Here is a 19428-nt window from a genome sequence, read left to right as displayed (position 1 = left end):
TTCCATATTGGCTTAGTTTGTGGACCTGGCAATTAATTCAACACATTGTGGGACTAGCAAACTCCCTAGTTTGATTGCACGTGTGAATTGTGCCGTTGTTTCCAAAAACCAGGTTACTTGGTCTATGCAAAGACAGCCCCTCCCAACAGCCTTGGTTGCCTCCAGAGGGTCTGATGCCCTCTGGGCCGAACCTGGACCGGCCCCCTCCTCCTCTTCCTCCCATCTTCTCTTTCCTGGCAACTCACCCCAGCTGAGCAATAACTGTATCCCGGCAACCGTCATAGCAACCAGGAGAGACCCTGCTACTCCAATGGGCAAACAGTTGCTAGGAGACCAACTTCAGCTTTCCTGCTCCTGTTTGCCTGCTCTTGGGGAAATCAGCAAACCACTACCTGGCATGGATGAGATCATGCCCAACCAGGGAGACTTGGCAACCTCCCCCCCCCTGCAAGGTTTGAAGCCCACCTGCCAGCCCCCACCCCAGGAGAGGTGCCGGAAACAAAGGGTCTGGGGAGTGGAACAAAAGGGTTTTTTTTTCTCAGCCATGACTCTGATCAGCCAATGATTTTGGTTTTTTAAAGAGAGAGACTTCCAAAAGGAAGCAAGCAACAGGCTCTCTTCGTATTGTTTTGCAAAACTGACATTTCACTGGTTTATTATTATTATTATTATTATTATTATTATTATTATTATTATTATTATTTATTAGATTTGTATGCCGCCCCTTTCCGTGGACTCGGGGCGGCTCACAACACAATAAAACAATTCATAACAAATCTAATAATATACAATTTAAAATTTAAAATAGTTAAAAAAACCCATTTTTAAGCAGACATACCTACAAACATACCATACATAAATTATATAGGCCCGGGGGAGATGTTTCAGTTCCCCCATGCCTGACAACAAAGGTGGGTTTTGAGGAGTTTACGAAAGGCAAGGAGGGTAGGGGCAGTTCTAATCTCTGGGGGAAGCTGGTTCCAGAGTCGGGGCCGCCACAGAGAAGGCTCTTCCCCTGGGGCCCGCCAAGCGACATTGTTTAGTTGACGGGACCCGGAGAAGGCCGACTCTGTGGCACCTAATCGGTCGCTGGGATTCGTGCAGCAGAAGGCGCTCCTGGAGATATTCTGGTCCGGTGCCATGAAGGGCTTTATAGGTCATAACCAACACTTTGAATTGTGACCAGAAATTGATCGGCAACCAATGCAGACTGCGGAGTGTTGGTGTGACATGGGCATATTTGGGAAAGCCCATGACTGCTCTCGCAGCTGCATTCTGCACGATCTGAAGTTTCCGAACATTTTTCAAAGGTAGCCCCATGTAGAGAGTGTTACAGTAGTCGAGCCTCGAGGTGATGAGGGCATGAGGCATTAAGGGTGGCAGCATGTTTGTGCCTGAAAAATAGGGGAATGATAAGACCCACCTTGGCCCTGGATTGCAAAGATTCGAGGAATAGAAATAAAAATCTGCCCGTCTGGCAACTCTTTTCATTCTTTGTGTCTTTCCTGGTCATTTTGAAGCTCGGGTGCTCAAAGAATTATCACCTCTGTTATAGTCTGGAGGTCAGAAGGGAAAGGGGGGACATGATCAAAACATTTAAATAGGTTAAAGGGTTAAATAAGGTTCAGGAGGGAAGTGTTTTTAATAGGAAAGTGAACAGAAGAACAAGGGGGCCCAATCTGAGGTTAGTTGGGGGAAAGATCAAAAGCAACGTGAGAAATAGTATTTGACTGAAAGAATAATAGATGCTTGGAGCAAACTTCCAGCAGACGTGGTTGGTAAATCCACAGGAACTGAATTTAAACATGCCTGGGATAAACATAGATCCATCCTAAGATAAAATGCAGGAAATAGTATAAGGGCAGACTATAATAGTATAAGGGCAGACTAGATGGACCAGGAGGTCTTTTTCTGCCGTCAATCTTCTATGTTTCTAAATGTTTGCAGAGCGAGAGGGTACAGCCCTGCACCACCATTCCGTTTCTGCATCTCTCAACCTGCAAAATGTGTGACGCGAAGTCTCTCTTTCTCTCTCTCTCCCCCCTCTGTGTGTGTGTGTGTTTGTCAAAGTCCCCCTCCCCGCTCTTTTCTCGGAACAAAGGCTCACGCAAAAGGTAACAATTTGCACTGCCAAGCAAAGCGACAGCGATTGTTAAAAAGAATAGCAGTGCATAGTAATTACTCCGACTCCTTCTGCTATCCTAGGAACTCGGAAATTTTCCCTCCGAAGGGGGAGGAAAAGGGGGGGGGGAAGAGGGAGGCCTTAAACCCCCAGACTAGCACTGCCACCTGCTGGTATTGCATGCTAAAAAAAAAAAATCTAAATGCCAAAAAGGAAGAAAAAGCTTCAAATAACAAGGAAGTGATTTATTGAAATATCTGGATTTGTTTTCTTAAAAAAAGATTCTCTCTGCACATATTAAAATATTACAGATATTTGGGGGTGCGGGGGGAAAGGAGGAAGTGATTGCAAAATCAAAGTGTATCAAATTCACAATAGCCTGTAAAAAGAGGCTGGGCCTGGATACCTCGCCTGAAAAAGAAGAAAGAAACAGAAATATTGTTAGATGATGATAGTTAGTTTAGCAAGTGTTGTTTAAAAATAAAAAATATATATACAGTGATCCCTCTATTATCGCGAGGGTTCCGTTCCAAGACCCCTCGCGATAATCGATTTTTCGCGATGTAGGGTTGCGGAAGTAAAAACACCATCTGCGCATGCGCGCCCTTTTTTCTATGGCCGCGCATGCGTAGATGGTGGAGTTTGCGTTCCCCGCCGCCCACGCAAAGGGGAAACCCCGATTCGGCTCCTCGCTGCTGCTGCGCTACCGAGCAGATCAGCTGCTGGGCGGCCGAAGGAACCTTCCCTGGGTCTTCCCCCTCTTGCTGGCGGGCGGGCGAGCGGCGGGCATCAGCGAGGAGCCGGGGTTTCCCCTTTGCGTGGGCGGCCGGGAAAACCCGGGTTGGGGGTTCGGGGGGGTGCTGGGAAGCCCCCCAGGCCGGCTGCGACCTTTTAAAACAGCTGCGCCGCTTCCCAGCTGACTCCCGAAGCCAAACCCGGAAGTGGTTTTTTTTTTAATTAATTTTTTTTTTTAATCGCGATATAGCGTTTCGCGAAGATCAAGATCGCGAAACTCGAGGGATCACTGTATATAGTGTTGTGGTTGGCTCTGGCCCAGCTCCTGTCCCAAGGAGGTGGATGCAGGGGAAACATCAACATGTCATAGGCCTGTTTTATTGCCGACAGAATCAGGTAGTGCAGTTTCCTCGGACGAAGAAGAAGGTGGGGGTGACTTGGAAGAGGGGGGCTTGGCACACAACCCAGGAAGCCAATCTCCATTATCTTCGGTCGATTCGGATGAGGAAGTGTTAGACCCACGTATGCACAGAATTATGCGTAGAAGAGACCAGTTGAGGAAATATTACAGGAGATAAGAGAGGCCACCTGTGTTTGGGTGGGGCTCCAGCAATTAAGAGTTGCTGATATAAATAGTAGCGTGCTGGCTTGGCCGTTGTGGAAGATTATCTGATCGTTGTTTCTTCAGGAGCGTGCCTTGCTGTTTCCAGACTTTGTTGATTTTTCGCGACTTTGAAACCAAAGCAGAGCAAAGTGTGTGTGTCTCACTTTGTGGAAGAAGGAGGGCTGTGACGTTTCTTCACAGCTGCTAGCTAAGTACTTAAGGACCTGTTAAGGGGATTGTACAGCCTACAAGGTTGTTTTGGGATGAGTGCTCTTTGCAATACAAAAAGGGTGCTTTGTTTCCTTTCAGTTTTGTGATAAAGAACTTTGTTTTTGAATTTTCAAGTGTGTGTGTGTGTGTCTGAAATTTTTACCCTTGAATTTTCGGGAGACTCATACCATAGAGCCCGGCAGAACATATAGAGAGATCCAATTAAGGGGGTTTTTTTAAAGATCACCTGTGCCTTTTCAGAAAGCTAACCAAGTTTAAAATATTCAGAGGAAAAGACCAGGAATGGGAGTTTTTATCAAAAATTAACTTTGTCCAAGGTATTTCCATCTCTTAATTTCTGCTTCTCAAAAAGTGACAGATTGATCCATGTGGATTTCCAGAACTATAACTCCAACTACATTGTTAAAGAACCAAGGGGAGCCAAAAGTCTGAAGAATAATTACATTACACCTATTACAAGTATAAATGTAAATAACTTGGAAATTTAGTTCCTAATTCTAAATTTAGTTCTCCTAATTCTGCCCATTAATTTTGGAGCCCGATTTGTAGCGTGCAAGCTGAACCCAAGCAGACCTTATCTTGGGGAAAAATGATGTAATTCCAGTCTAAAATCCACATAATTTTCAACCAGCATTTTATATTTAAGTTGTTCCTAGACTGGGGAAGTTGGACATCCTAGTTTACCAAGTTTCTTTAGCAGAGCAGCAGAAAGGAAGAGAGAATATTTGATGAAACCACCAAGGAAGATGAATTTTTCAGACATATACCGGTAGTTTTGACTTATAACAGTTCATTTAGTGACTGTTCAAAGTTACGACGACACAGAAAAAAAAATCACATTACCATTTTTCACACATACAACCATTGTAGTGTCCCAGGATCCAAATTTGGATGCACGGCTAGGGACTCATATTTATGCCTTGGTCTCACCCTTTTTGTGACCTTCTAACAAGCAAAGACAATGGGGAAACCAAATTCACATTGCAAACGTGTTGCCCTCTTAACGACCGCAGTCATTTGCTAGCGTGGCAAGAAAGACCATAAAACAGAGCGAAACCCATTTAACAAATGTCTCTCTTAGCAAACAGAAATCTGGGGTTCAGCTGTGGTTGTAAGTCAAGGAATATCCATATCCAATTATGGGCAATGAGATGCCGGAAAAAACACAATGATTGAAAAGATTTTACGTGGCGAGGAGAAATAAGAGGAAGAAGAAGGGGCGTTACCTGAGCAAGGTGCATCGGAAATCGGACAAGCGGGCGTAGGCATCTTCCTGGTTTCGAACTGTCTTGTTGCTCCACAATCGCTCAGAAACAGCCCCAGCTCTGGGCCTGGAGGAGATTAAAAAACGTTGCTCGATTTGGAGTTTATAGCAGTGATGGTGAACTTTTTTTGGCTCACATGCCAAAAGGGGGGGCCGCACCCCTCCCCTCCTCCTCACATATGCGCAGCCCCCTGTGTTGCCCCCTGCACAGGGCTTATTGAAGCCTGTCAGGTGAAAACAATGCCCAAATGGGCATACTGGAAGTTTGCAAAATTGCACTTCCGGTTGGCGTTGTGCTGTTTTTTGAACTTCCGGTTGGTATTCTGCCGCACGAATCCCAGCGACCTGTTAGGTCCCACAGGGTTGGCCTTTTTTATTATTATTTATTAGATTTCTATGCCGCCCCTCTCCGGAGACTCGGAGCGGCCTTCTCCGGGTTCCATTGACGAAACAATGTCGTCTGGCGGGACCCAGGGGAAGAGCCTTCTCTGTGGTGGCCCCAACCCTCTGGAACCAACTCCCCCCGGATATCAGAGTTGCTCCCACCCTCCTTGCCTTTCGCAAGCTCCTTAAAACCCACCTCTGTCGTCAGGCATGGGGGAACTGAGATATTCCCTTCCCCTTAGGCTTATAAAATTTATGCATGGTATGTCTGTATGTATGATTGGTTTCTTAAATTGGGGTTTTTAATATTACTTTTAATATTAGATTTGTTCATATTGTCTTTTTACTGTTGTTAGCTGCCCCGAGTCTATGGAGAGGGGCGGCATACCAATCAAATCAAATCAAATCAATCAATCAATAAATAAATAAATATTTGGTTTTGCAAGATTCTATTGTTGAAAACGCTATCATTCTTACCACAATCTGGGGGTTAAATTAGTTGCATCCACATATTCGCCCCACATACAGGCTTCTCCACCAATGACCAGCTGTTTTTGTTCTTCGCTGCCTTTTGGAAGAAACACCAATGTGTTTATTAACAACCTGCCTTTATTATTTTTACAAATAACTCAAGGATATAAACACGCCTGACGCACCTTCCTCCTCTTTTCCCCCACAACAACCCTGTGAAGTGAGTTGGGCTGAGAGAGAGAGACTGGCACAAAATCTCTCAGACAGTTTCCATGTCTAAGTGGGACTAGAACTCACTGCCTCCTGGTGATTGGTCCAAAGTCACCCAGTCAGCTTTGAAGCCTAAGGTGGGACTAGAACTCACTGCCTCCTGGTGATTGGCCCAAAGTCACCCAGTCAGCTTTGAAGCCTAAGGTGGGACTAGAACTCACTGCCTCCTGGTGATTGGCCCAAAGTCACCCAGTCAGCTTTGAAGCCTAAGGTGGGACTAGAACTCACTGCCTCCTGGTGATTGGCCCAAAGTCACCCAGTCAGCTTTGAAGCCTAAGGTGGGACTAGAACTCAATGCCTCCTGGTGATTGGCCCAAAGTCACCCAGTCAGCTTTGAAGCCTAAGGTGGGACTAGAACTCAATGCCTCCTGGTGATTGGCCCAAAGTCACCCAGTCAGCTTTGAAGCCTAAGGTGGGACTAGAACTCACTGCCTCCTGGTGATTGGTCCAAAGTCACCCAGTCATCTTTGAAGCCTAAGGTGCGACTAGAACTCACAGCCTCCTGGTGATTGGCTTAAAGTCATCCAGCTGCTTTCCATGTCTAAGTGGGACTAGAACTCTCCATCTTCTGGTGATTGGTCCAAAGTCACCCAGTCAGCTTTCATGTCTAAGGTTGGACTAGAAGTCACAGCCTCCTGGTGATTGGCTCAAAGTCACCCAGTCAGCTTTGAAGCCTAAGGTGCGACTAGAACTCACTGCCTCCTGGTGATTGGCTCAAAGTCACCCAGCTGGTTTCCATGTCTAAGGTGGGACTAGAACTCACAGTCTCCTGGTGATTGGCCCAAAATCACCTAGCTGTCTTTCATGCCCAAGGCGGGACTAAAATCCAGATCTTTCGCTTTCTAAACTAGTGCCTTAAGCACCAGAACAAACTGACTTGCTAGGCTGATTATTATTTTTATGTATTGTATTGTATATTGATGAGGCTACACTGGAGGGGAAAAAACTCACCTTTGAAAGCCAGGGGTTCCACCCGATATGCCGCCAACCAATCCTGCCCGTAAGAGATGACATTCAAGTACCAAGGGGAGGACAGCAGGGTCCGGAAACCGGCCTTCGTGACACGAGACATCTCCTCCGGAAAAGGGGTGGGGTTCGATTTCCATACGTGTATCACTGTACTAGGGTGCACCTGGCCAAAACAGAGGAGGGAACAGGGACGGAGGTCAACAGGCGATGTAGGCGAGTCTCCGGAGAGAGGGGCAGCATACAAGTCTAATAAATTATTATAATTATTATTAACAAAGGATGTGGGGTCGTGAGTGAGGTCCCGTATTGACACTGCTACAACCCAAATGAATGCATGACTGACAGATGAGGTTGAATGTTTTACAATGTAGGTTTTATGATAAATGATTGAAGGGCGGATGCTGTATTTTATGGGGTTTTATATATTGTATCGTGTTTTTTTTATCCTGGTACGCCACCCCGAGTCTACGGAGAAGGGCGGCATATAAATCTAATAAATGAAATGAGTGAAATAAAATGAAACACGAGTCTGACACTCCTGCCTTCGAGCATCCCGAGTCCTCCCAGCACCATCCTTACCTTCACGCCGTTATCGAACACTTCTTGCCACACCATGTAGCCTTTCTTGTAAGAGGCGACTATATCCAGCAGCCTGGAGCCAAGAGAGAGGAAGAAGCATTTCAGAAGCCCCCCTGTTTCAATTCCCCCTTTCTTTGCTTCCTGCCTTCTTCTGCTGACTCCCAAGTAAGTTAGGAGCATCTCCTGACGTGGGAGGGGAAGTCAATTTGAGGGCAAAAGAGAAGGGAAACCAGAAAAACAGGAAGCTTAGGCTGCTTCCCAGCACAATTCTTGCCTTCCTCTACCCAGAAGCCCTGTCTGACGAACTGAAACGATCCACAACTTGGCTTGGCTGAGTGATGGGAAGCGGGGCGTAACGTTTGAGATACTTTGCCCTAAACCAGGGGTCGGCAAGAGGGGTGGATTGCTCCTACTGCCGCGACCAGTACACTACTTGCGCATCTCCAGGTGTCTTACATGCACACGTATGCACAGAAGCAAAAAAAAAATCACAGGAATTTCATGCGCATGTGCATCCACTCGTGAAATTTTGTTTCCTGCACATGCGCAGAAGCAAAAACATGCTGGGGCGCATGCACGCAAGACACCCAAAGCTGTGTGCATGGCTCAACGTTTACGTCCTTTACCCGTTCCGGTAGCAACCCACTACTGGCTAACAACCTTAAAGACTCCAAGAGCCACAAAAGTCCTAACTGGAAGTTCCCCATTCAATTCTGAAGCCGACCGGAAATCCAGTTCCCCAACCATAGAGTCTCCTCCTAGCATGGCGTCCCTTTTGCTCTTCCAAGCAGAAGTTTGGTTTCCCACCATAGAGTCTCCTCCTAGCATGGCGTCCTTTTTCCTCTGCCAAGCGGAAGTTTGGTTTCCCACCATAGAGTCTCATCCTAGCATGGCGTCCTTTTTCCTCTGCCAAGTGGAAGTTTGGTTCCCCCACCATAGAGTCTCATCCTAGCATGGCGTCCTTTTTGCTCTTCCAAGCAGAAGTTTGGTTTCCCACCATAGAGTCTCATCCTAGCATGGCGTCCTTTTTCCTCTGCCAAGTGGAAGTTTGGTTCCCCCACCATAGAGTCTCATCCTAGCATGGCGTCCTTTTTCCTCTGCCAAGTAGAAGTTTGGTTCCCCCACCATAGAGTCTCATCCTAGCATGGCGTCCTTTTTGCTCTTCCAAGCAGAAGTTTGGTTTCCCACCATAGAGTCTCATCCTAGCATGGCGTCCTTTTTGCTCTTCCAAGCAGAAGTTTGGTTCCCCCACCATAGAGTCTCATCCTAGCATGGCGTCCTTTTTGCTCTTCCAAGCAGAAGTTTGGTTTCCCACCATAGAGTCTCATCCTAGCATGGCGTCCTTTTTCCTCTGCCAAGTGGAAGTTTGGTTCCCCCACCATAGAGTCTCATCCTAGCATGGCGTCCTTTTTGCTCTTCCAAGCGGAAGTTTGGTTTCCCACCATAGAGTCTCATCCTAGCATGGCGTCCTTTTTGCTCTGCCAAGCGGAAGTTTGGTTTCCCACCATAGAGTCTCATCCTAGCATGGCGTCCTTTTTCCTCTGCCAAGTGGAAGTTTGGTTCCCCCACCATAGAGTCTCATCCTAGCATGGCGTCCTTTTTCCTCTGCCAAGCAGAAGTTTGGTTCTCCCACCATAGAGTCTCCTCCTAGCATGGCATCCTGCATCCTCTGCCAAGCAGAAGTTTGCTTTCCCCATCAGAGTCTTCTCCTAGCATGGTGTCTTTTTCCTTTTGCCAACCAGCAACAGGGAGCCGCAGCAGAGGGATGAAAGAGCCACATGTGGCTCCAGAGCCGTGGTCTTGCTCATCCCTGCCCTAAAGTAACAAATACCTAGCAATGGAGGGGAAGGATCACTTTACCTTTGAATGTAGAAGGATTCTAACTTGGCATAGTCTTGTCCAAAGTGCATCTTCTGCATGAATGTTTGGATGTCTGGGTTGGACTTCCTGTATGGAAACAGAAGAGTGGGGTCAAAAATTGGATGCTCAAGACTTCCAAAGTCTAGTTCTCCAAATAATTCTTTGGTAAGCCTTCTCTTCCAGATTCCCCAAGTAAAACAAAACCCACCAGCAAGTGAAGTCCACCTCATCTCCTCCCAGGTGAAGGTAGAAATCTGGGAAGATGGCACTAACTTCAGCAAAAAACGAAGCCATGAATTGGTAGGTGGCGTTGAGAATGGGGTTGACTGGCCCGTAGGTCCCGCTGGGTTTTGTGGACTGGAAACATGGAGTCAACAAGCCTGGGATACCTGGGAGAAGGAAGGAAGGAAGGAAGGAAGGAAGGAAGGAAGGAAGGAAGGAAGGAAGGAAGGAAGGAAGGAAGGAAGGAAGGAAGGAAGGAAGGAAGGGGATAAGGGAATAAGCAAACAAAACATCCACAAAACTACTAGGTGCAATTAGATATTACAGGAAAAGAGAGCTATCAGTCTATGGCAGTGATCTTGTCAACTTTCAGGTGTATGGTCTTCAATTCCCAGAATTCCTCACTACTGGCATGCTGACTGAGGAATTCTGGGAATTAAAGTCCATGCCTCTTAAAATGGCCATGGTTGGGGAACACTGCCTTAGCCTAATAAATTCTCAGAGCATTTTCAACCCAGCAGATTTTTTAAAAATATTTTTTATTAATTTGTTTTAAAAAGCATAATCAAGAAAATATATACATTGACATATTTGCAATATTTGCAATACACAAAAAAGAAAATAGAAAAACATACATACACTTCTAAACAAACAAAAAACACCTGGACAATTACGAAATTACAAATAACACTGCCTTAGCCTAATAAATTCTCAGAGCATTTTCAACCCAGCAGATCTTAAAGGTGGCTGATCCAGAGTGGAAACATTTAAATCACAAACAGCTTGGCCCCCTCCCTCTTTTTCAATCAACAAAGCAGGTTATAATCTTGTGGGAGGTTTTGCTATTGAAATATTCCCTCTTGATGAGCAGGCAATTTCAGCATCAATTTTTCAAGTGGTACACGTGTCTGTTCAGATTCTAACTCAGAATCTGAGTATTGAAAGAAAATGTTTCCTCATCCCAAGAGAAGCTCTTACCTGGCCCCCAAGAGCGGGTATGTCCAGGGGTGTCAAATTCTGGAATCACTCGAATTCCACGCAACCGGGCATATTCAATCACCATCTTCACATCGTTAGCCGTGTATACGTGAGTGGCTGAGTTATAGGACCCCTAAAAATATATAAATATATAAATATAATAGCAATAGCATTTAGACTTGTATACCGTTTCACGGTGCTTTTACAGCCCTCTCTAAGCGGTTTACAGAATCAGTATATATTGCCCCCAACAATCTGGCTCCTCATTTTTGCTACTGAAATATTCCTGGAAGGATGGAAGGCTGAGTCATCTTTGAACCTGGTGAGATTCGATCTGCCAAACTGCTGGCAGCTGGTAATCAGCAGAGGTAGCCTGCAATACTGCACTCTAACCACTGCGCCACCGTAGAAATACTTACAGTATACAGTGTTCCCTCGATTTTCGCGGGGGATGCGTTCCGAGACGGCCCGCAAAAGTCGAATTTCCGCGAAGTAGAGATGCGTAAGTAAATACACCATTTTTGGCTATGGACAGTATCCCAAGCCTTCCCTTAACACTTTAAACCCCTAAATTACCATTTCCCATTCCCTTAACAACCATTTACTCACCATTATTACTGGTATTCACCATTGAATAAGACACTTAGTAATCCTGATATTTATAAACATAATTATTTATTAACAATAATTATTTTTCTTGTTATTTATTTGCACAAATTATTAGTTTGGCGATGATCATCGGGCGAGAAAAAATGTGGTATAGAAAAAAACCGCGACGTATTTTTTAATTCATATTTTTTGGAAAACCGTGGTATGGGCTATTCGCGAAGTTCGAACCCGCGAAAATCGAGGGAACACTGTATTTATAAGTATAAATATAGTGAAATCCAATATTTTTTTTAGTACTGGTTCTGTGGGCATGGCTTGGTGGGCATGACAGGGGAGGATACTGCAAAATCTCAATTCCCATCCTTCTCTGGAGCCAGCCATAGGTGGTATTTGCCGGTTCTCCAAACCACTCAAAACTTCCACTACTGGTTCTCTGAACTACTCAAAGTTTCCATTACTGGTTTTCTCTAGAACCCGTCATAACCTTCTGGATTCCACCCCTAATTCAAAGGCCTCCCATTGGACACGATGAATCCCCTCCACAAGCCAACTAAATGGCAGAGGTTCATTAGCGGGAGATGGGACTTCTCACCTTCGCGCTGAGCTCTGGGAAGACCATGCTTTCGAACGGAAACGACTGGTCATCCACGATGTGCCAGTGGAAGACGTTAAACTTGTTGTAGGCCATGACATCCTGAGGAAGTGAGAAGAGGTTAGCCAAACTTGCCGGGAATTCCCCATTCTCTGTGACTGAACGGAGTCCGATCCTAAACAACTACACCACCTTAGCTGTTCCTACCAAATCTCCCATTACAAGTGCAGGCACGAGGGGCACTTCCTGGCAACCACAACACAGAACCACCTAAGCATCGGAGGGAAACGTCAGAAGGCGCCCCCAAGGTTCGTGGAGGTAAAATGAGGGTGGCGAGGGGGGACAAAGTGAATTAAGTCAGCCAATATAACAGCGTGCTCATCGGACGCAAGATCTCTCAGGATCTTCTAGATCAGCAATGGCCAACTTTTTCAGCAACCTTTTCAGTGCCCAAACCGGAAGCCACCTGCAGCATTGGAAACCCGAAGACCAGATGGCCAGCACACACATCAGTAGCCGCTTGCTACCGGTACCATACAGCAGTGTTTCCCAACCTTGGCAACTTGGAGATATCTGGAATTCTGGGAGTTGAAGTCCAAATATCTTCAAGTTGCCAAGGTTGGGAAACACTGCCATAAAGGATGCTGCAGCGGTAGCGATTGGTGGGCGCACAGCTTCAATTATCTTGTGTGCGCACATGCATGTTCCAGAGTGTTTTTGCTTCTGCCCATGCACTAAATCTTGCGAGGGGATGTGTGCGTGAGGTTTTGGCGATTTTTGCTTCCATGCATGCGCAGAAGCAAAAAAAAATATGCCAAAATCTCCCGTGCATGCGCATCCCCTCACAAAATTTTGCTTCCTGCGCATGCGCAGAAACAAAAATATGCTGGGATGCATTCATGCACACGCAAGCTAACCAAAGCTGCGCAGGAAGCGCACTCGTAGTGGTGGGAATAGGAATTCACCCCTGAATTCACACATGCCTGTTTTTGGCCATTTTCTATGGGGTTTTTCCAGCCAGTTTTTCAGGCCTGAAAATAGCCCCAAAACAGCCTGAAAATCGCCCCCAAAACAGCCTGAAAATGTGCTGGGAAATGGCCAGAAATCAGCCAGAAAATGGCCTGGAAAATAGCTTGGCTTTTGACTGTTTTCCAGCCATTTTCTGGTGCTCCAGCTGGCCAGTGTGTATGTATACGCTCGAAACCAGAAGAGCAGCTGGTGGCGGCGCATGTGCCCACAGAGAGGGTTCTGCGTGCCATCTCCGGCATGAGTGCCATAGGTTCACCGTCACATAGGTTCTCGATTGTTTCCAGATTCACCTACCAGGGTCTCCAGGATGACTCTCAAAGGCAGGAAATGGCGAGAGGTGTCCAGGAGCAGGCCTCGGTGAGGGAAACGAGGGAAATCAACCACGTCCGTCTTGTTGAGGTAGAACTATACGAAGGAGAAGAGAGCATCATTGACCCAATGTCCAGCATAGACTGTTCCCATGGGCTTGGAGGACTAAACAAGCTGTTCCAAAACTCAGATCTAGGGTTTGTTTGTTTGTTTGTTTGTTTGTTTGTTGATTGATTGATTTGATTTGATTTGTATGCCACCCCTCTCCGTAGACTCGGGGCGGCTAACAACAGCAATAAAAACAGCATATAAAAATCCAATATTAAAACAGTTAAAAACCCTTATTATAAAACCAAACATACAGACAGACATACCATGCATAAAATTGTAAAGGTCTAGGGGGAAAGCGTATCTCAGTTCCCCCATGCCTGGCGGCAGAGGTGGGTTTTAAGCAGCTTACGAAAGGCAAGGAAGGTGGGGGCAATTCTAATCTCTGGGGGGAGTTGGTTCCAGAGGGCCGGGGCCGCCACAGAGAAGGTCATAGCATATTTTTTGGAGTATAAGACACACCTTAGTTTTGGGGGAGGAAAATAGAGGGGGGAAATCTATCTACCAGATATTTTTAGGGCTGGCGTTATTAGCCTGGTCAGCTTCAGCACATTATTTTATCTACTGTTTAGGGCTAAAAAAAAAGCTTTTTCGGAAGGAGTAATAATGAAAACAAGCCTGCAAAGATTTAGGGCTGGGAAAAAACTTCTTCAGAGGGAGTAGGAATGGAAAAAATCCTGCAAGTTGGGAAGATCATTAGCACCTTGTTAGGGCTGAAAAAACCTTTTTTGGAGGGAGTAGCAATGAACAGAAGCCTAAGAATCAGGAAGATGGTTCGTGCCTCATTAGGGCTGAAAAAAACCTTGAAAACAAGCCTAAGAGGCAGAAAGATCATTAGGTCTGGGGGAAAAAGCTTTGAAAAAGCTACATTCAGAGTATAAGATGCACCCAAATTTTCAGCCTCTTTTGGGGGGAGGAAGGGTGCATCTTATACTCCGAAAATTACAGTATTTGCTGCACAATTTTCCCTGGCCCCATGTTAAGCTAGAAAATCCTTTGAAGAACAAAGTAACAGCTACCAGAGTGGAAGAGGGTTATTGGCCAAATGTCATTGGACACACACAAGTTATTTGTCTCCAGTGCATAAACTCACAATGTACATATAAGCAATTAATAGGTCATAGATCATAAATCTATTCAGTTACAAATTCAGTTAGAAATAACAAGTGATAGGTCATAAGATACATAGAAGATAGTAAGAAAAATGAGATGGTGAGAAAAGAGAAAAGATGAGGAGGGTAATAGCAATAGAGCCCTTACTACATGAGTAAATATCTTTAAGACAGTGCTGTGGGAATTAGGTGCTCAGAAGAGTGATGGTGTGTGTGTGTGTGTGAGTGTATGTGAACTATCTTAGTGTCTAGCTGTTTTGGTATTCAATGCCCTATAGATGAAGAGAGAAGTTCAAACAGTTTATGTCCAGGATGTGAGTGGCCTGTAGATATTTTCTCAGAAATCTTTCTGGTTCGTGCAGTGGGAAGCAGGCTGGTTGTGACTGTTTATTTCCCTTTCCAAGAAACAGAACAGATACATGAACTCATTTGGGTGTGCTTGTGAGTCATTCTCCATTGTTATCAACAGCCTTGAGTGATCCTTGAAGTTTTCCTAACAGAACTTTCAGAAATTTATTTATCTGTCTGTCTGTCTGTCTGTCTGTCTCTCTCTCTCTCTCTCTATCTATCTATCATCTATCTATCTATCTATCTATCTTCTCTCTCTCTAGCTATCTATCATCTATCTATCTATCTATCTATCTATCTATCTATCTATCTATCTATCAGATTTGCATGCCCCCCTCCTCTCCGTAGACTCGGGGCGGCTAATGCTTTGCTGTTGCCTTCCTCCTCGGAAGGCTCTGTCCCAAGATCACCTCGTTGGTTTTCATGCCTGTGGCAGGACTAGAACTCACCACCTCCTGGTAAGTAGCCCAAAGTCACCAGCTGGCTTTGTACCTAAGCTGTGGATTAGGATTTCCAGTCTCCCAGTTTCTGGCCTGCTACCTTAACCACTACATGACACTATCTGTTTCTGGTTTGGATTTTGCCTCAAGAAAGTTTGGCGAATCTAGTTAGTTGGGTCTTATTTAATTTTGACATGATAGCACTAATCCATGATTTGGTTAAACATGGTTGGTTGAGTAGACTTCGCTGACTGTTCCATTGACAAATCACAATACTTGCTGTCGTGCCACACATACACCCAAACAAAGCAATTAACGACAGACGCTGTACACCCTTCCCGAATATCCCATACTCACTGTCCCATCTTCGTCCCTCCAGGAAAGCTGACTGAAGGTCTCCAATCCTATGCAACAAGGCAGAGAGTCACGTCAGTCGGACCAAAAAGCAGAGTACAAACTATAAAGACAGCAATGAAAACCTGTCCCCACCCCTCGTCTTACCTCTGAGGGCGCCCCAGATATTGGTGGCTGTGAGTAGCATCAGATCCACCGAAAGGCTGAGCTTATCTGAGAGTTTGTTTGGGGAACAAAACAAGCAGTCGAGTTAAAAAAAATATTGGAGCTTAGAAGTTGGCATTACACAAGGCAAATGGCCGATGTTGTCTTTTTATTAGGAGTGAGAATTTATAATTTGAGGACCTGCAGGGCATCACAGACTAAAATTGGGAAACTCCCCTAAGATCTGGACTGCCAGCTGTGGTTGTTTAAGAAGAGGTCCATGTTACAAGAAGGATGTGGAGCAGGGCTGAAATCCAGCAGGTTCTGACAGGTTCAGAAGAACCTGATTAAGGATATCTTAAGGGCACCCTGCTGACCCTGAGCTCAATTACACCAACCCAGCCATCAGCGTTGAGATAGAAACCATTCTCTTACAGTTCTCCGGAGAGTCAAGGGTGGGGTAGCCGCTGCATCCTGGTTCGGTCACGGAGACAAGAAGGTTCGGACACAGGCTCTCTGCATTGTAACCTGCATTGTACCCTGCAAAAGACAAGGAACAGCTACATGAAGTTTCCTTTATATAATAGTAGTAATAGTAGTAATAGTAGTAGTAATTCATTTTTGGTTTTGCTTTTTTAACAAAGCAGTCTTGAAACTTAGAATTTTTTTTAAAATGACACGTTAAAAAAACCCCAGTTTGCATGATTTCTATCTACTTTGAAGGCCTGACATTGGTGTAAGGAGGTTGAGGCTGGTAAGGTAAGAGAGGGGTGTTTCGTAAAGATATCACAACTACCTAAGGCCAATGGGGATTTTGCAGTATCCTTCCCGTGGAGTAGGGAGGAAATGGAGATTTTGCAATATCCTTCCCCCAGGAATGGGAGGGATTGGGGATTTTGCAGTATCCTTCCCCTGCCCCGTCCACCAAGCCATGCCCACAGAACTGTTAGTTTAAAAAAAAAAAGGATTTCTGCACAACCTGGGAGGTTTTGTATGCTGTGGATAGGGCTTTGCTTGTTGCACAGCCCAGTTTCTGGCATACCGTGGCCCAGTGCTGATACATGGATGGTGCAGTTGGGAATCCCTGCACTAAGATATCTGCGAAGTAACTGTGAGCTCAGGAGGGTGGAAGGAAGAAGTATGAATATAAACCTAGAAAGTGACCTACAAGTGTCTCGGCTTTTGCACTGCAGTGAGCAATGACAGTTGTGAGAAAAGCTTCCATTCTCATATGAAATCAAGTCTCCAGGACCTGTGGCCCAGAACTTATAACTGCTCGCTTAACAAAACGTTCAAAGTTACAACAAACTACTTATGACTCATTTCTGATTTTACAACAAAACCCCCTTGTGGGTAAGATGATTTTGCATTTTATGGCCATCTGCAGCATCTCACAGTTGTGTGACGACAATTTGCAACATTTTTGTTGTTTGTTTTTAGCATTTGCTTCTCATTTCTGGCAAAAAAGAAAAAACATTCACGGGGAAAATGGATTCGTTTAATCAGCATTACAAAAAATGTTGAAAAGTTATATTTGGGTGAACGACCGGTTTGATTTATGATAGCGATGACTTAAGAGCTGTAATTCTGGGCTCAATTACCATCATAAATCCATGACAACCTTTAGCCAGTTAACTGGATAAACAAAACAAGCAGCTAAGTGCCTGCGGACCAAGGACAGGTGTGAAGTCTGACAGCAGAAGCAGATGGACTTTTGAGATTGCATATTTTAGGAGAGAATGCCATATGGGGCAGAAAGCTAGAAAACAAAGGAATGAGGAACTATGATCAAGTATCACCTGCTTGTGACAGTTCATTTTTATTACTTCCTCCTTTTGCCATTAGGAAATTCTTTTGCTTATGGAACCAGCTAAAGTCGGAAAGGTTTTGGGTGAACAGATGTAAAATGCATAAATCCAGGACAATTATGATTGGTGCCATGAGAGATCCAGAAAGCTGACATCTTCTGGACATCCAGACTATTTGCAATATTTGGTTTCTCTTAAGACACGGGTATCAAACTTGATTTCATTGAGGGCCGCATCAGGATTGGGTTTGACAGTGATTAGACTGCAGCCCTGCAGGCTACTTCAGCTAAATGCTAGCTGTAGTTCAGCAGTTCAAATCTCACCACATGCTCAAGGATGACTCAGCATTCCATCCTTCCAAAATGGATAAAATGAGGACCCAGATTGTTGGGCGCAAATATGCTGATTCTGTAAACTGCTTAGAGAGAGCTGTAAAAGCACTATGAAGCGGTATATAAGTCTAAATGCTATTGCTATTGGTGGGTGGAGTTGGCATGGCCAGAGTGGGCATAGGCCAGCTTGATGTCACATTTAAAAAAAATGTTTTTGCCTTCCTGTGCAGTTGATTTCTTGATTTCCTGTTGGGATCTACAGGTTTTTCCGGCAGAAAAATGCTCAAGGTCGCAACTGTGAGAGATACACAATCTTGCACTTTTTGGGGCGTGGGGTTTTGGCCCATAACACTTTAAAGGAGTTTATTTCCACGTCAGCAGATACGGGAATTACACTTTGTTCCTAAGGAATTGCCCTGTTCTTAGCTGAAAAGTTTAGATTTCTGGCTTATTTTGAAATTCACCAGGCTGCCACGCCTAACCTAGATTAAATGTCTGATTGATTGATTGATTGATTGATTTCTATGCTGTCCTAGTCATCTGACTCAGGGCAGCTCACAACAAAGTAATACACAACAGGTAGAAATCTAAATTTAAAACCTACTAAAACGTGTGAATTTTGCCCAACTTCAGCATCTCAGCTCTCGGGCAGGAGAAAAGAAAGGAAAAAGATCTGCTGGGTGTGGCATAAAGCAGAGTCCCCAAAGTCCATTTATGCTGTTTCTCTGCGCAGCAATCCCTCGACCCGACCAAAGGATTGCCCAACTCGTGCAGCTGCAAGAGAAACCCCCAGCGAAGCTCCGCAGAGGGTCGTGCGGACGCGGCCAAGCAGCGCTTCTTTGCCGTCCCGCATCAAAACGCGTGCAAAAATAGAGGGGCGGGAGCCCCTACCCCCCATTGCTCTCCCCACCCTCCCCTCTGCCCGCTCCCCTCCCGCACCTGCTGTCTCCTTGTGCCCGGACGGGAAAAGCAGCTGCCAGTAACGTCGGAACGCCCCGTCCAGCACTTCACAGCCGGCCTCCACCGCCGAGTCGTTGGCGTAGGCGAATCGGAACCGGCGGGAACTGAGCCGGCATCGGCTTTGCGGGTCCTGGCGGAGCCACTGCGGCTGAGGCCACACGGCCTCGGCGCCCAAACCGGCGGCCAGGAGCAGGAACAGCACCTCCGCCGCGCCCGCCATCCCTGCAAGGAGACGCGGCTGCCCGGCTGGTGGGAGGGAACGTCAGGAAGAGCGCTTCGGAGATCACGTGAGGCGGCCGAGTCACGTGAGAGGCGGCTGTCGGAGGAGAAGCTGGGCGGGTGGCCGAAGTGGGGGGGTCGGTCTCGGTCTGGCTCCCTGCACACTTCTTTCTTTCTTTCTCTTCCTCACTCTTATTCTTTCTTTCATTCTTTCTCTTCCTTTTTCTCATTCTATTTTTTCTTCAATTTATTCTTTCTTTCTCACTTCCCCTTCCTTGTCACTTTTTCTTTTTCTTTCTTTCTTTCCTTTCTTTTTCTTCCTCTTCCTCGCTTTCTTTTTTCTTTCTCCCTCTTTCTCACTTTATATTTTCCTCC

The 19428-nt window shown here is 45.6% G+C and overlaps 1 protein-coding gene across 2 annotated transcripts; it reads right to left on the bottom strand.

Moving 5' to 3' along the window:
- Window positions 1-2352: 2352 nt before the first annotated feature.
- HEXA (hexosaminidase subunit alpha) lies at window positions 2353-19137 on the bottom strand. 2 transcript variants are annotated; one of them, XM_070763441.1, is made up of 14 exons: window positions 18814-19137; window positions 16170-16274; window positions 15738-15803; window positions 15594-15640; window positions 13214-13324; window positions 11891-11992; window positions 10690-10822; window positions 9698-9878; window positions 9490-9576; window positions 7630-7702; window positions 7033-7213; window positions 5818-5908; window positions 4919-5023; window positions 2353-2533 (listed from the first exon to the last, which is right to left on the bottom strand). In XM_070763441.1, the coding sequence occupies exons 1-14, from the start codon at window positions 19052-19054 to the stop codon at window positions 2476-2478; spliced, it is 1581 nt and encodes a 526-aa protein (XP_070619542.1). In that variant the 5' UTR covers window positions 19055-19137; the 3' UTR covers window positions 2353-2475. The 2 variants fall into 2 exon arrangements, with proteins under 2 accessions (XP_070619542.1, XP_070619543.1); XM_070763442.1 differs by having other exon boundaries at window positions 16170-16262; window positions 18814-19110.
- Between the last annotated feature and the right edge of the window lie 291 nt (window positions 19138-19428).

The sequence above is a fragment of the Erythrolamprus reginae genome, chromosome 10 (genome assembly GCF_031021105.1).
Source record: "Erythrolamprus reginae isolate rEryReg1 chromosome 10, rEryReg1.hap1, whole genome shotgun sequence".
NCBI classification, from domain to species: domain Eukaryota; kingdom Metazoa; phylum Chordata; class Lepidosauria; order Squamata; family Dipsadidae; genus Erythrolamprus; species Erythrolamprus reginae.
Note: the sequence above shows the minus strand (reverse complement) of the source record. Positions and strands in the feature narration are given on the sequence as shown.

Bases quoted from the DNA above. Each gene is read 5' to 3' on its own strand.
- HEXA (XM_070763441.1), bottom strand. From the start codon at position 19,054: ATGGCGGGCGCGGCGGAGGTGCTGTTCCTGCTCCTGGCCGCCGGTTTG. The intron at 16,275-18,813 runs GTGCGGGAGGGG...TGTCTTTTGCAG, and splicing joins CGGGCACAAGGAGACAGCAG to GGTACAATGCAGGTTACAAT. The intron at 9,577-9,697 runs GTGGGTTTTGTT...GTTTCCATACAG, and splicing joins GAGGTGGACTTCACTTGCTG to GAAGTCCAACCCAGACATCC.